The sequence below is a fragment of the Bufo bufo genome, chromosome 10, assembly GCF_905171765.1.
Source record: "Bufo bufo chromosome 10, aBufBuf1.1, whole genome shotgun sequence".
Taxonomy (NCBI): domain Eukaryota; kingdom Metazoa; phylum Chordata; class Amphibia; order Anura; family Bufonidae; genus Bufo; species Bufo bufo.
Genome location: NC_053398.1, coordinates 116,670,155 through 116,685,456, shown reverse-complemented (window position 1 = coordinate 116,685,456; position 15,302 = coordinate 116,670,155). Strand labels below are relative to the sequence as shown.

General features: G+C 46.2%; 1 protein-coding gene across 1 annotated transcript in view; it reads right to left on the bottom strand.

Annotated features, from left to right (window-relative positions):
* The window catches only part of PKD1L2 (polycystin 1 like 2), a 92,703-nt gene that overhangs the window by 36,023 nt on the left and 41,378 nt on the right, over positions 1-15,302 (bottom strand). The window contains exons 16-22 of the mRNA XM_040408946.1: positions 12,847-12,991; positions 11,759-11,962; positions 7,327-7,472; positions 3,913-4,092; positions 1,822-1,947; positions 1,516-1,674; positions 493-617 (exon numbers count right to left, since the gene is read on the bottom strand). Of these exons, the coding sequence (XP_040264880.1) occupies positions 493-617; positions 1,516-1,674; positions 1,822-1,947; positions 3,913-4,092; positions 7,327-7,472; positions 11,759-11,962; positions 12,847-12,991 (1,085 nt within the window). The remainder of the gene's footprint in view (positions 1-492; positions 618-1,515; positions 1,675-1,821; positions 1,948-3,912; positions 4,093-7,326; positions 7,473-11,758; positions 11,963-12,846; positions 12,992-15,302) is intronic.

The following is a 15,302-nucleotide window of genomic DNA, read 5'->3' as shown; positions in this document are numbered from 1 at the left end:
GGTGTGCAGCCATTTAGTTTTTTGTAATTATGTTCGCTTCATGGATATGCACCTGTGATCCTGAAGGTTCTAGTCTAAATTTTCTTGCAACATCACTAGGTTATGCCATCAAAGTCAGATAGGTGCGGGTCCCAACTCTAAGACTTGCACCCATCTCCAGGAGAGTGCACTGCGCATGCACGGTGTGATCTGGATTGATTACTATGTAAGTTCCAAAAATAGAGTGGCACTGGCTCGGCCATCTTTGGAAGTCCAGTAGAAATAAATGTAGAGCACACAGCGCAAGCGCGGCCACCGCATCATTCACTATTCCACTATTTTCCGCAGCCCCATAAAAGTGAATGGAGGGCGGCCGTGCATGAGCGTCTGCTCTCAGCTCATTCTGGTTGTCCCAGTCTGGAGACAGGAGCGGGTCCTAGACTGGGACCGGCACCTATCTGACACTGGTGGCATAGCAATGTCTAAGATGAGACAACCCCTTTAAGGACATACCTGTTGATATACATGGTAGCGGCCGGAGCCATCAGTACCATAGGTTCATTATCCGGCAGTCTTCCCACCAGTAATGCGCTCTGCAGAGTCTCTACTGCGCTGAGTAAATGCAGCGACACTGCACTCTACAAGAAAAGGAGGACCGAGTGAAGCAGCACAGTCTTGGTATGTAAGGCATTTACAAAAGCACATAATGTGGTATAATGGTATATACATGTTCTATACAAGGAATGGCTGTTAGATGTACAGTGTCCGATTTTTTTTTTTTGTATAACTTGCAGTATTTTATGCTTTCGGCATTTTGACATTTCAAAAGATGATGTTATGTGGTTTGAACAAAAGGATTGTTAGGTTTGGGTTAGATCCTGACTTAGGGCTCATGCACGCGAACGTATTTTTTGTCTGTGTCCGTCGTAGTTTTTTTTTTTTTGCAGCCCGTAGGCAGAACCACCCTGAGGATAGACCATCAATATTCATTCCCAGATAACCCCTTTAAAGGGTCCGGGAATTTGGAGAAAACATTTTGATCTGCGGGGGTCTGAGTGCTGGGACCCGCACCAATCAGTAGAACGAGAAGAAGTATGCTCGCCTACTGCCCTCTCTTTTCTCACTGCAGAGGATGGACTTGAGATGGACCCACAGACTTTCAATTTAGTCCGTCTTGGTTCCTCTTCTGCAGTGAGTAGAGAGAGCGACATTCTGTTGCAAAAGGGCACTTTGTGACAAAATTTGGGACTTCTGCACACCAAACAACTAGCCCACTGCCATAATAAATCTCCTCCTTAGTTCCTATCTTGTGGATAAAGGATAAGTGTTGACTCTCAAAAACCCCTTTAATGAGTTCTACAGCGTGGAATGGCTAAGCACAAAAACGTAATTGGGGGCGACATCAAAACTAGTGATGAGGAGACACAGAGGGGGTTTGCTAATTCTGTTTGGAAACTGATAGTAGTAGTCTGATTATTTGCCACGTGCAGCTGCCTCCCCTCTGCCCTGGTATCTGTATAGTAATGGCAGACGTACCATGGTGTTACCAGCAGACCCATTCCTTGCACTCGCCTCCAGCACGTTACTCATGGCATTAAACAGATAGTTTGCCGTTCTTTCTTTCGTCGGATCCCGTTCATTGCTTACGGTCAGCAAGGACTGGCTGACGTCTCTCAGCACACTGATGGCTTCCACCTTGAAGAAAGTTATACAAAAGAGCTGACTGGGCGGCCATAGTGGCTTTTTGTCAGCACTGATTTCTCTAGTATTATGTAATACTCTAGAGAACCAGAAGGTTTGATACATGAGGCCCAATGGCTTATAGACTAGACTACGTCTCACCTGAGCGGACGAAGACAGCTCTTCACTTCTCATTGTGATGTCTTTCAGCACCTCGGACATCTCAAGAGCCGTGTGCAGTGTGGTCACGTTAACAGCAGAGAGCGCTGTGATCATCACTTCTCGTAACTAGGGTGGAAATAGAAGAAAGTTAGACTTCACTGGTTAGAACTTCCATTCTGCTGTCTGTTCAGTTTCCGACCATTTTCAGGATCTCTGCTTGCTTTCATCAAATTTATCATTTACATTCAGAGACTCCTTGCTATCTTGTCCTACAACCTCTAAGGCTCTGTTCACACCTACGTGGATTGCATTATATTTCACAGGGAAATACACGGAGCTACGTCACCCGTTAAAACAACATACGCTTCGCGGTACCCGACGGACTCAACTGACAATGTGTGAAACTAAGAGAGAAAAAGGTCCATGGACCATACAATAAAAACAGTCCAATGACCATATACTGCCATACAATGGAGAAGCTTAAATACACAAATGTGGAACGTTTTGGGTGCCAACCTTGCCATCCCGGGGGTGCAGGGTTAGTACAATAACTCTTAAAGGGGTTATGTCATCTCAAACATTGGTGGTATATCTCTCTAGGATATGTCACCAATGTCTGATAGGTGCAGGTCCCACCTCTGGAACCCACAACTATCTCTAAAAAAGAAGGAGAGCAGACCGCGCATGCGCCGCCACCCTCCATTCATTTCAATGGGACTGCCGAAAATAGCCGCGCGCACAGAAGTGAATGGAGCTGTACCTGCGCTTGTGCGGTGTGCCTCCCATTCATTTCTAAAGTAGTAAATATATATTTGTACCGTGTTACCTAGCAAATAGAAGATAAAAGAAAATATTGCGATTCCTCAGTGGTCGATACCTTTTCATTTGTGTCCATTTGTGCCGTTTCAATAAAAGGTATCAACCAGTGAGGAATCTCATTCTTTTTTTTTTATATCATTTATTTCTACTGGCCTTCCTAAAAATAGCACTCGGCACTCCCATAGGAATGAATGGAGGGCGGCCGTGCATGCGAGGTCCGCTTCCTACACTTTGCAGGCTCTGCTCTAGAGACAGCTGTGGGTCTCAGAGGTGGGACCCGCACCTATCAGACATTGGTGATATATCCTAGAGATATGCCACCCAATGTTTGAGATGTCACAACCCCTATAACAGTTAGGCTACTTTCACACTAGCTTTTTTTTGCGGCTCCGTCATGGATCTGCAAAACTGCTACCGTTACAATAATACAACCGCATGCCTCAGTCATGAACGGATCCGGTTGTATTATGTCTTCTATAGTCATGACTGATCCGTCTTGAACACCATTGAAAGTCAATGGGGGAAGGATCCGTTTCTATTGTGCCATATTGTGTCAGAAAAAACGGATCCGTTCCCATTGCCTTACATTTTGTGCCAGAACGGATCTGTTTGGCTCCGCTTCATCAGGCGGAGAGCAAAACGCTGCAGGCAGCGTTTTGGTGTCCGCCTTCAGAGCGCAATGGAGACTGATCGGAGGCAAACTGATGGATTCTGAGCGGATCCTTTTCCATTCAGAATGCATTAGGGCAAAACGAATCCGTTTTGGACCGGATCTCACAAACAGAAAGCCAAAATGCTAGTGTGAAAGTAGTCTTAGTAACCCGGACCCCCAGGAAGGCATGGTTGACACCCAAAATGTTCCACATTTGTGTATTTAACCTGCTCTATTGTATGGAAGCATATGGTCATTGGACTGTTTTTATTGTATGGTCTATGGACTTTTTTCTCTCTTTATTTCACCCATTATCTGTCGGGCACTGTAAGTGTATGTTGTTTGAATGGAGGGCGGCGTGGTCTCAGAGGCGGGACCCACAGCTATTAGACATTGGGGGCACACCCTAGCGATATGCCACCAATGCTTGAGATGACACAACCCTTTAATGTAATAGAATAAAACTATTCATATATTTGAAATAAATACATATTATTGATAAAATGGCAAGTAAAGATCAATGCAGTGCTGAAGACCTGTTCACATAATCATGAATAATAGCTGGAAATATGCAGGTCGGCTATGGCCACGGAGACACTATTGGGATGCTTTGAAGGCACCTCTTTTTTGTTGCCGGCCTGCAGTGATCCACCGTCGGGGGCCTCCTGGTTGAGGACAGAAGACACTGATTTGTAGAGCTGAATTAGTGAGCTGCTGTCGCTTCCCTCCTTCAAACTGTGCATTGACCTTTGAGACAGAAACGATGCCAGGCTGTCGGTGCTCGCCTCGTCATACGTGACCTGGAAAAAGACGGGCATCTGATAAAGCGCTTGTGTCACATAAACAATGAGAAGGCAGCCAAGTGTAACTGCACATCTATCTGTAAAGGTTCATTACACAGGAAATACATGGTATTTATTTGATGAATAAGGAAGTGTTAGAACATTTTCGAATACAGTGATCCCTCAAGTTACAATATTTTCAGTATACAAGGGTCTTTCCTGGCCCATCGTAAGTTGAAGCTAGACTCAACATACAATGTCTCAGACTCTGATCCAAGCATTCACTGGTGTCTAGTAGCTCCTCTGTGGTCCTAAATATTCTGTACTGCCCCCTGTCTGTGCCAGGATGAGCTGCGGCTTTGGACACCAGTTGAGCAGCGCTCCTGGTAAAGCTATGTACTATGCAAGACCCTGAAGAAGCTCCTGCCCTCACCTAGAAAGTCATTTACAGTTTCCAGCATCTATTCCTGTCTGTTTTACTTAAAGGGGTTGTCCCATAACTAATATAAAAAATGAAAATCAGACATCATATAGTACATGACAACCTCTTTCTAACAAAGCTAGAACCAGCCCTGTACCTCACATGGATCCAGAGATCTTTTCTGCTGCAGTGAAGGGGGCAAGTCCACTCTGCTGCAGGTCAAGGGGAGTGTCCTTTCTGCTGCAGCTCAGGAGGCGTGTCTCAGCTCTCCCTATCACAGCTCAGGAGGCAGTTGAAGGATGAAACTGAACATGTGCGGCCATCTCAGTAAGCAGGACAAAGAAATAAGAAAACGAACAGACAGTAGGTGGCGCTGTACAGATACATTTTTTTGAATAACTCAGTGGCTATGCAAAACTTTTAATTACATGCAATTACAAGAGTATTCTGTTTTCAAATGAGCTCTTGAATCTGTAGAATATTTTTCGTGGGACAACCCCCTTCAAAGACTGGTTATCTGCTTATTTTTCTTAAAGCTTCACTTTTTCTTATTTTAGAATGGCATTTGTGGGCTTTGTAACCAACTACTGGTTTCCCGTATAGATATAGACTCAAGTTACAATGGTATCAACTTTCAATGGTCGTCCCAGGGCCAATTAATAATATAACATGAGAGACCACTGTATTCTTTTTGAATCAAACCTATTGTTCAAGAGTTCTGCTTGCAGTCATTCAAGAGAAACCTTCACTGTTTACTTCCAATGGATATGCAAAGAGGCATCTCCCAAGGAAGAGAGCCATCTCACCAGCGCCACCTACTGGAAGTGTCTCCCTAGGAGTCAAGATCCCACTTTCCAACAAGCCTTGGGATGACAAGGGAATATGGCCAAGCCAGATATCCATCCATAGACAGCTGTTTCGGGGGGCTTGCCCCTCATCAGTGTGGAGTAGGATTCTGGCTGGGGGGGGGGGGGCAATGTCTTGCAAGCGGTTTAGGCAGGATGCTGAAGCTCCTTGAAGAGACCAGTCCTGTATGGGGACTTACTTGAAGTACTTCATGGTATGGAGACTTATTGTCAATGCCCCATGGTAGTCGAATATGCGAAGAGTTATCTCCCAAGGAAGAGAACCATCTCACCAGTGCAAGTGAAAGTGGTTGTCTATGAGTCAGGATTTGACAAGGGAATAAGTTTATATACCATTAAAGGGAACCTGTCACCTCAAAAACGCATATTAAACCGCCAGCATTGCCTTATAGTAGCCCCCAGTCTGTTCATAATTATATGTTTGATCCGGTAGTCTGATGCTCAATAGCCTAAAAAAACAAAAATATTTTAAGCGCCATCAGCGCTATCTTGAAGGGTCAGCTTCAAGTCAAGGTAAGCACGCCCCCTAACTGTCCCCTCTCTTGTTTGATTGACAGCCAGAAGTCTCGCGCATGCGCGGTTCACTCCTTGGTAAGTCGCGATCCTGTCTCCAGCTGCCGCTGTTAGCCGGCTTTCAGCGGCGCGCCGCACATGCAGGAGACTTCTGCGATCCCGGCCACACTTCAGGCTGTCATTAAAACAAGAGAGAGGACGGTTAGGGGGCGTGCTTACCTTGACTTGGAGCAAGGAAGCCGCTGCCCATTGACTTGAAGCTGACCGGCAAGATAGCGCTTAAACTACCGGATCAAACATATGATTATGAACAGACTGGGGGCTACTATAAGGTAATGCTGGCAGTTTTATATGCGTTTTTGAGATGACAGGTTCCCTTTAAGTACTTCCAGTAAGTCTCCACGCAGGACTGGTTTCTTCAAGGAGGTTAAGCACCCTGCCTAAACCGCTTCCAAGGCGTCACTCTGCACTGATGAGGGACAAGCACCCCCTGAAACAGATGTCTACAGATGGATATCTGGTCTGGCTATATTCCCTTTTCAAACCCCAAGACTTGTCGGAAAGTCGGATCTTGACTCATAGAGAGCCACTTCCAAAATGTAGAGCTGGCGAGATGGTTCTCTTTTTTTTGAGAAATACCTCTTTGCACGTCCTCTTCCCATGGAGCATTGCCAATAAGTCTCCATACAGGACGGGTCTCTTCCAGGAGATTCAGCACTCTGCCTAAGCCGCTTCCAGTGGATAAAACTCCTTCCTGGTGACTTGATGATGACAGAGGGGCTCCATATGAGACAACGTTGTGCTAACCGGGGGCAGAGCTGTAGGGGATGCAGAAGTAGCAGACACATCCAGGCCCTGGTACACAGCCGTTGTGCCATATAAGAAGGCACGGTCATATACCATTATACTAGCATTGTAAAGAGCATGTCTTTAAAGGGGTTTTGTCACTTCAGTAAGTGGCATTTACAATGTAGGGAAAGTTAATACAGGCAATATACTAATGTATTGTGATTGTCCATATTGCTTCCTTTGCTGGCTGGATTCATTTTTCCATCAAATTATACACTGCTTGTTTTCATGGTTACGACCACCCTGCAATCCAGCAGTGGTGGTCATGCTTGCACACTATAGGAAAAAATGTTGGCCTCTCTGGTGACCGGGACTGGGGGAGCGCTCATAGGCTGCTGCTTTTTCTTTAGTATGCAAGCATGGCCACTGTTGACGGAGTGCAGGGTGGTCGTAACAATGGAAATGAGCGGAGTATAATGTGATGGAAAAATGAATCCAGCCAGAAAAGGAGGCAATATGGATGATAACCATACATTAGTAAGTGCCTGGTATTAACTTCCTCTACATGATAAATGCCATTTACTGAAGTGACAGAACCCCTTCAGAGCTACAAAATAAAAACATATTCTAAAAAAATGTATTTCAAATAAATCATTATATTACCTTCACTTTCACCGCGGTACTGACCGAATCACCAAAGTTATTAGTGACGGTAACAGTAAGATTTAACAGGAAGCCGAATTCTTCGTCTCCAAGAGGTAAATACACAGAGGGAAGCTCTCCTTTTGGACCGCAGTAGAGCTGAGATTCTAAAACATAAAACAAATTGCTGCAGATTTACTAAGCCTGTAGATGGCGTACCCTTAGACAGGGTGTCTAGGCCCAGTGGCTGATCGGGAGGTGACAAATGTGGTGCATCAATAATTTTGTCTAACTATATACAATGTATTGGTGGCTTGGTTTGTATTGGCGCATATTAGGCCACGCCCCATTTCCCGTGAAGCTATGCCCCATTTTACTTAAGCCACACCCCCTTGTCGGGTTAGGAGTTGATAATTGCTTTAAACCTCTGTGCACCATATGATCTCAGGATAAATCATCAATATCAGATTGTGGATGTCACAGGTTAAGGGGAAGGGAAAACACCAACTACACACCACAACGAATAGACAACAATCTAGGCCTCAAAAGCTAAGGAAGAGGGATGGTGACCTCCTAGTAATCCCTAGGCCTTTCCCTAACTCCTGCCAGTATGAGCAGATCCTGATGGTGGAAATACTCATACACCGGATACCTAAAGCCCTGCTTAAACTGACGAGCCCAAGGATAGGTAGCAGGGGATGAGACAGCTGGTCCCTTCCAGAATGAAGGAACCTGCGTCTCCCTGAGGCCTAGAAACAACACACACCAGATAATAAGAAACAGCGAAGGCAACAAGTACTTAGCTTAGAGATGTATGGAGAAGCAGGAGATCCAGGACAAACCAGCACTAGCAACTCCAAGCAGAAACTATCAACCGCATGGTCAGCAGTGTGAGGCGGATCTAAATAGAGCCTCATCACTGATAACTAGTGGTACCTGAGGAGAGGCGAGATCCTGCCAAACAACAACATACATAGAGGAAAACAGAGAGACCTGTCAGACAGCCTCACGTGCAGCAAGTCTATCCGATCTTCTCACCTCTCTCACAGGAGGGATTGTGACAGTGGAGGTCCCGCTGATCAGCTGTATTAAGAGGCCACGGTGGTCCGATCGGCGCTGCAGCCTCCTCACGGCATATGAAGCACAGCACTGTAAATAGCACAGTGGTTATGCTTGGTGTTGCAGCCCATGACCTAGGAAGAAGCCGCGAAAATCACAACAGCTGATTGGTATGGGTGCCAGGAGTTGGAGCCCCACCGATCAGATACTGATGACCAATCCTCAGGATAGGTCAATATTGTACTCCCGGAAAACCCCTTTTAAAGGCTTGGTCCAGCTCTGCAACTGAAATTCTCTTTGTTGCTATGGGCATCTAAGCCAGTTTCCCTTGCAACAGTTTTGAAAAATCTCCCCCAAAATGTCCCTGTATGATTCTTATTATCTACTAGCAGAAGGACCTTCGCTTCGCACGGGTATATTTCATCTATTTCATTTAATGTTTCTGTGTGTCGTTAAAAGATATCCACAGTATCGCCCATAACAGTGACCTCTACAGCACCCCGCCCCCTTAACAGTGAACTCCACAGCCCCTCACCCCTTAACACTGACCCCCCCACAGTGCCCCACCTCCTTAAAATGGGATCTCAACAGCAGCCCATCCCCTTAAAGGGGTTGTCCGGGTTCAGAGCTGAACCCGGACATACCTCCATTTTTACCCCGGCAGCCCCCCTGACAGGAGCATCGGAGCAGTTCATGCTCCGATGCTCTCCTTTGCCCTGCGCTAAATCGAGCAGGGCAGAGGCATTTTTTGGAGATATGGTGACGTACCGGGGCTCTCCATGGGGCTGCCAGGAAGCCCGGTGACGTCACCGCCACTGATGGGCGGGATTTAGCTGGTGACATCACCGAACACACTGCCGGGCGGAAGTTTCCGCCCGGCAGTGTGTTATTGAAAACAAAAGAGACCTTGCCCTGCACGATGTAGCGCAGGGCAAGGGAGCGCATCGGAGCATGAGCATAGCCTCAGGGGGGCTGCCTGGGTGAAAATAAGGGTATGTCCGGGTTCAGCTCTGAACCCGGACAACCCCTTTAACTTTGACCTTCACAGCAGCCAGCGCCCCTTTAAGGCCTCTTTCACACGGGCGTCGCAGGTGAGGGCCGGATGCGATGCCGGTGTGTTCAGGGAAAACCATGCGAGTAGGCACGCAATTTCAGTCAGTTTTGACTGGGATTACATTCTGTTCAGTTTTTTCCGCGCGAGTGCAATGCGTTTTGCACGTGCGTGAGAAAAAACTGAATGTTGTACCCAGACCCGAACCCGGACTTCTTCACTGAAGTTCGGGTTTGGGTTTGGTGTTCTGTAGATTTTATTATTTTCCATTATAACATGGTTATAAGGGAAAATAATAGAATTCTTTAATACAGAATGCTAAGTATAATGTCAATCGAGGGTTAAAAAAAAATATCTTCTATCTTCATTCAGCAGGACCTGCGCTGACGTCACCGCGCTCACCACCTGGTGAGCGCGATGACATCAGCGAAGGTCCTTTTGCAGGTCCTTCAAGAGGAACAAAGAAGAGGATCCCGGCTGCGCGATCAAGTGGATGAGGTGAGTAATGTTTTTATTATTTTTTAACCCTCAATTGACATTGGACTTTGCATTCTGTATTAAGAATGCTATTATTTTCCCTTATAACCATGTTATAATGGATAATAATAAAATGTACAGAACACCAAACCCAAACCCGAACTTCAGTGAAGAAGTCCGGGTTCGGGTCTGGGTACCACATTCAGTTTTTTCCTCACGCACATGCAAAACGCATTGCACTCGCGTGAAAAAAACTGAACGGAATGTAATCCCAGTCAAAACTGACTGAAATTGCGTGCCTACTGCACCCTGAACGCATCCGGCCCTCACCCGCGACGCCCATGTGAAAGAGGCCTAACAGTGACCTATTGTCACGGTGGGGAGTGGGGGAAACCCCCCACCGTGCGGTGTTAAAGGGTACAAGGGTATCAGTCTTGCCAAAAGGAGTAATAAAGGAGCAGGTCACCTCCTACAGCGTCCCTAATCCTCTCCCTAACTCCTCACCATATGAGCGGACCCCGATGGTAGGACGGCTCATACTCTGGATTCCTATAGACCCTAAGTCACCCTGGTAATCCTTCACCAAGGAGCAGGGAAGAGACGACCTGTTCATCCCAGTCATGGAGGAACAGGAGTCTCTATCTGAGGCCAGGCTGCAAGGAGGGGGGGAACACATACAACATAAGGAGATGGCAGGTAAGCAAAACCAATAACACACTTACCTGCCACAGACACACTGACTGGAACCCGTGCACAAGTGCTGCTGTCCACACCAACATTAAAGGACACAGCATAAACCACAACCACACAGGAACCCAGGACACCCATAGCTGCAATAAACGTGAGACAGGGGAATGTCTAGTAAACATGCTGGACACCAAACATCACTCAGCCATGTAACACAACACAAGACATACAACACCCTGAACATAACCCTCGCAAACCAAAAGATAAGAAGGGAAAGAGACACCATAATAACATCAATGACCACAAGGGTGGCCCTCACTGGACAGATGGTAAAAGCCAGGAACAGTGAACCACCAGCATACACCAAGGCTGGAGGAACACCTAGCTTCAGGCATCCAGCAGAGGCTAAATAGCCCAAGCAGCCACACCCACATAAACCCAGTGTTCACAAAACACTAGGAAGGGAGTTAACCCTTCCAACACCAGACAGAGGAAGGAAGCCACTTAAAGGGGAAGTGCACACACAAGCATACCAAACCACATGTTACCACCGGCAACGGCATGTGTGGCAACCAAGTCACGGCAATCACCCAGAAGGCAGAGACACTGCAACCGCATGCTCTCACAGCAACACGTTGCCGCGGGCAACGTGCAAACCAAAGGCCGTGACACCTATACAGCATGATGGATGCATGTAGCAGCGTAGTTGTGCCCTATGTGTCGTGCGACTTATTGTTGTCCTGTAGCCCTAGCCTAAATCTGACCTACAGCAGTGAAGTAAAATGGCTGGGTTGTTATGGAAACCTGGAGTAAAACTGTGTGTATGTGGAGACTTAGGGCCTGCAAGCTTCTATTGGCTGATAAGGGACATGTGACTGTGTGTATGGCAGTTGGGATATGAAGAGAAAGACTTGCAGGCTTGCATTGGCTAATGCAGGTAATTTTTTTGTGAATATCTCAGGAACGGTACGTCCTAGAGAGCTGAGACCTGCTCTAAAACCTTTCCGGACACCTGATGTACCTGTGTTCCAAATTTGGTGAAGATCGCTCCAGTCGTTTGCTCGCGCATAAAGAACAGACAGAAACTAATTTTTATAATATAAGAGATTAAATGCTGCATATGGGGATTTTATTGTTTTGGTCAGTATGTCTAGTTCAGCCTGATCTGGTTATACTTACGTGGCTTAGGATAGAAGCAGTAAGTGAGGGCGATACGCTCATCTTCCTTGCAGGCATCAGTGATAGAACATGGAGAGAGGCAGGAGATCCGGAAGCTGGTGAGCACAGAGCCCTCACTGGGATATATGGTGCAGTCTGGCACCTCTGGAGCTGGCAGGGCGCTGACAACCATCACATCCTCTCCGTATTCATGAGATGTCTTGGCTAAAATAAACCAAGTGGGTGAAAATATTTCAACATAAGAACAAGGAAACGTCATTTATGTATCTAACCTGAGGCAGGGCACTGGCTGTACTCAAAGGGACCAGCCCTGTATGGAGATTCACTGGAAGTGCTCCATGGTATGGAGACTTATTGGCAAAGCTCCATGGGGAAAGAATATGTAAAGAACCAGCTCGTTACCGCCACCTTATGGAAGTGGCTGCCTATGAGTCACAATACGACTTTGTAACTACGCCTTGGGGTATCTATCTCCTATCTATCTCATATCTATCTATCTATCTATCTATCTATCCATGTACCTACAAAATTGGAAAAATGGGCAGCACTCTCCAAAATACAAGCAGCTCCACTCACTCTTCTGTGTCTTCTCCGTAGTCGTCCACCTTGTCCTCCCTGGTAAGCTGCAGCCTGCTCTTGCCAGCATGGCATCTCCCCTTTGCCCGTAGGGCATGCATGCACACTCCTTCTGGCTCTTAAAGGGACAACACGCGTTTACCCTAATCTTCACTTGCCAATGACTAGGCACTTCAGGCACCTTCCCCAGGTGGGAAAATGTATTTACACCAGACAACAGACATAAATCCACATCTGCTTCCCTTCACAGAGTATATTATAAAGCTGAACATCTGCAGCCACCACTAAGGGGAAGCTCAACGCTCAGGAATTTATTCAGTTACCAGTGACTTCAATGGAAGCTGTAAATAATCTCTACAAACTGAGCTCCCCCAAGTGGCGGATGATGGAAAATCTAGTAAATCTATGTCTGGAACAACAGAACCTGTTAAACCTTAGCCCCCGCCCCCCCCCCCCCCCCCCCCCTATCGGATGACAGCCCCTATGGTAGGGATGCCACTGCTCTCACTTACCGACCAGCTTTATTCTGACAGCACCTTCAGGATGGTCCTTTAACACTGTGCCGTTCAGCACCAGGACGGACAAATCATTTTGTAATAGCGTAAAAGAACTGGTTCTAAAATCACGTAGATGGCAGACAGCGGGAAGAGCTTCAGACTGGAAAGAAGTGAGATATCAGGAAATGTGAGAAATTAGGACTCACGGACATCATAGACAGAAGTCTATGCGATTCTATAGCGATACTGTGAGCCAGTGGAAGGGCTATGGGTAAGGTTTTATAATCATGTCTCTATCTTACCCACTATAAAGTTATACCCCACAGAACACTGCAATCATAGGTTACTTATTTTTAATATTGACTTAATGTCCGTCTGATATTGAACCTATTCAGCAGCCTTTTTGTAAATGCCTTAGGCACTTGCTTCTACTGACCCTGCTAATTGTTTTTTTTTTTCTAGCATTCTCTGTGTAACTGTGTATACAGAGAATGCCATCAGTCACTGAGAAGACAGCCCCTGTGTACAACTGAGCTCAGAAAAGGCAGAGAATTAAAGGGGTTGTCCCATGAAAAATATTCTACAGTTTTCAAAACAGCCCCTGGATCTGAATACTTTTGTAATTGCCTGTAATTAAACATTTTGCATAACCACTGAGTTATTTAATAAAATGTATCTGTATAGCGCCACCTGCTGTTAGTTTTTTCTTCTTATTCCCTTTACCTCCTCACTGGGATAGCCGCACATGCTCAGTTTCATCCTTCAACTGCCTCCTGAGCTCTGATAGGGAGAGCATAGACACGCCCCCTGAGCTGTGATAGGGAGAGCTGAGACACGCCCCCTGAGCTGTGATAGGGAGAGCTGAGACACGCCCCTGAGCTGCAGCGGAAAAGACACTCCCCTTGAGGTGTCAGCTTGATATAAATCTAGCAGAGCAATGAATGTGGAGATCTCTGGATCCATCTCAGTGGTGCACCACCAATGAGGCCAGGTGAGGCGGTCGCCTCAGGCAGCACCAGGTAGGGGCAAGAAGGGGGGCAGCGGAAGGGCCATGGGGAATAAGCGCTTTCATTGTGGCAAAGGGGTTAGGTTAAGAAATTGGCATTGGGAGGGGGCGCCGTTTCAGTTCTCGCCTCAGGCAGCATAAAGGCTAGGGGCACCCCTGCTCCGTCTGAGGTACAGGGCTGGTTCTAGCTTTGTTAGAAAGAGATTCTCATGTACTGTATGATGTCTGATTTTCAGTTTTGACATTAGTCATGGGAGGACCCCTTTAAATGTTTCAATTCATTCATCTTCTCCCACAAAACTATATATCAGTCTGCTCAGCTCCTTCTGCTCTATAACATGCGGCCTGCAGATTTAACTGGATTATATTAATGGCTTTTAAATCAGACAATAAGTCTGGATTTAAGGTTAAACCAAATTTGTTCATTCCCACACTTTGCTAAAAAAAAACATTGCTAAAGTATCAACCGTCTGAGATATGGCAAGACAAAAGATTACAGATCCCATCATCTTTAATAAGGAAAGCACTTTTTAGCCGTATTATTATGTGAGCAGTCAGGAATTCAGAGATAAGGGCTACACGTGGAGCCGTCAGAATAGCAACATGACGGGACTCTGTGTAAAACTGAAACTAAGATACTATGTAGCAAGGCTGATGCTTTAGCGTCCATTCACATGTTCGCAAGTGTTTTGCAGTCCGCAAAACATGGACACCAGCCATGTGTGTTCCGCAATTTGCGGACCGAACATGGCTGGCACTATGATAGAAATGCATATCGTTGTCCGTGGCTGCGGACAAGAATAGGACATGCTCTATGTTTTTTGTGGGGCCGCGGAACAGAAGTGGGGATGCGGACAGCACACAGTGTGCTGTCCTTATCTTTTGCGACCCCATTGAAATGAATGAGCCCACACCCATTCCGTAAAAATTGCGGATCCATTCATGCGGATGTGTGAATGGACCGTAACTCTGTAGGGCAAAAAACGCTAAAAAAATAAATAACAATTTCTTGAAAAAAAGCCTTTAAAAGCCTTCAAAGGGGTTGTCTCACTTCAGCAAATGGCATTCATCATGTACAGTTGTGTTCAAAATAATAGCAGTCAGATATCACTAACCTGATCAATCAATGTTTTTGGTAGAAATTATATTTCTACATGGCAAATAATTTACTAGCAGGTGTAGTAGAGTAATAGAAATCCAACAGACCCAACAGACATGACATGCATGCTGCTGGTTCTCTGTAATTGAATCACTAAGGCCTTGTTCACATCAGGGTTCAGCCTTTCCGTTCTCCTGCTCCGTTATAGGAGCAGGAAAACGGAAAGGACGGATTCGGCTCATAAGTGAGCCGAACGGAGCCTACGGACCTCATAGACCCCCGTTAGGTTTCCGCTCAGAAGATGATTTTGGAGCGGAGACAAAAGTCCTGCATGCAGGACTTTTGTCTCCGCTACAAAATCATCTT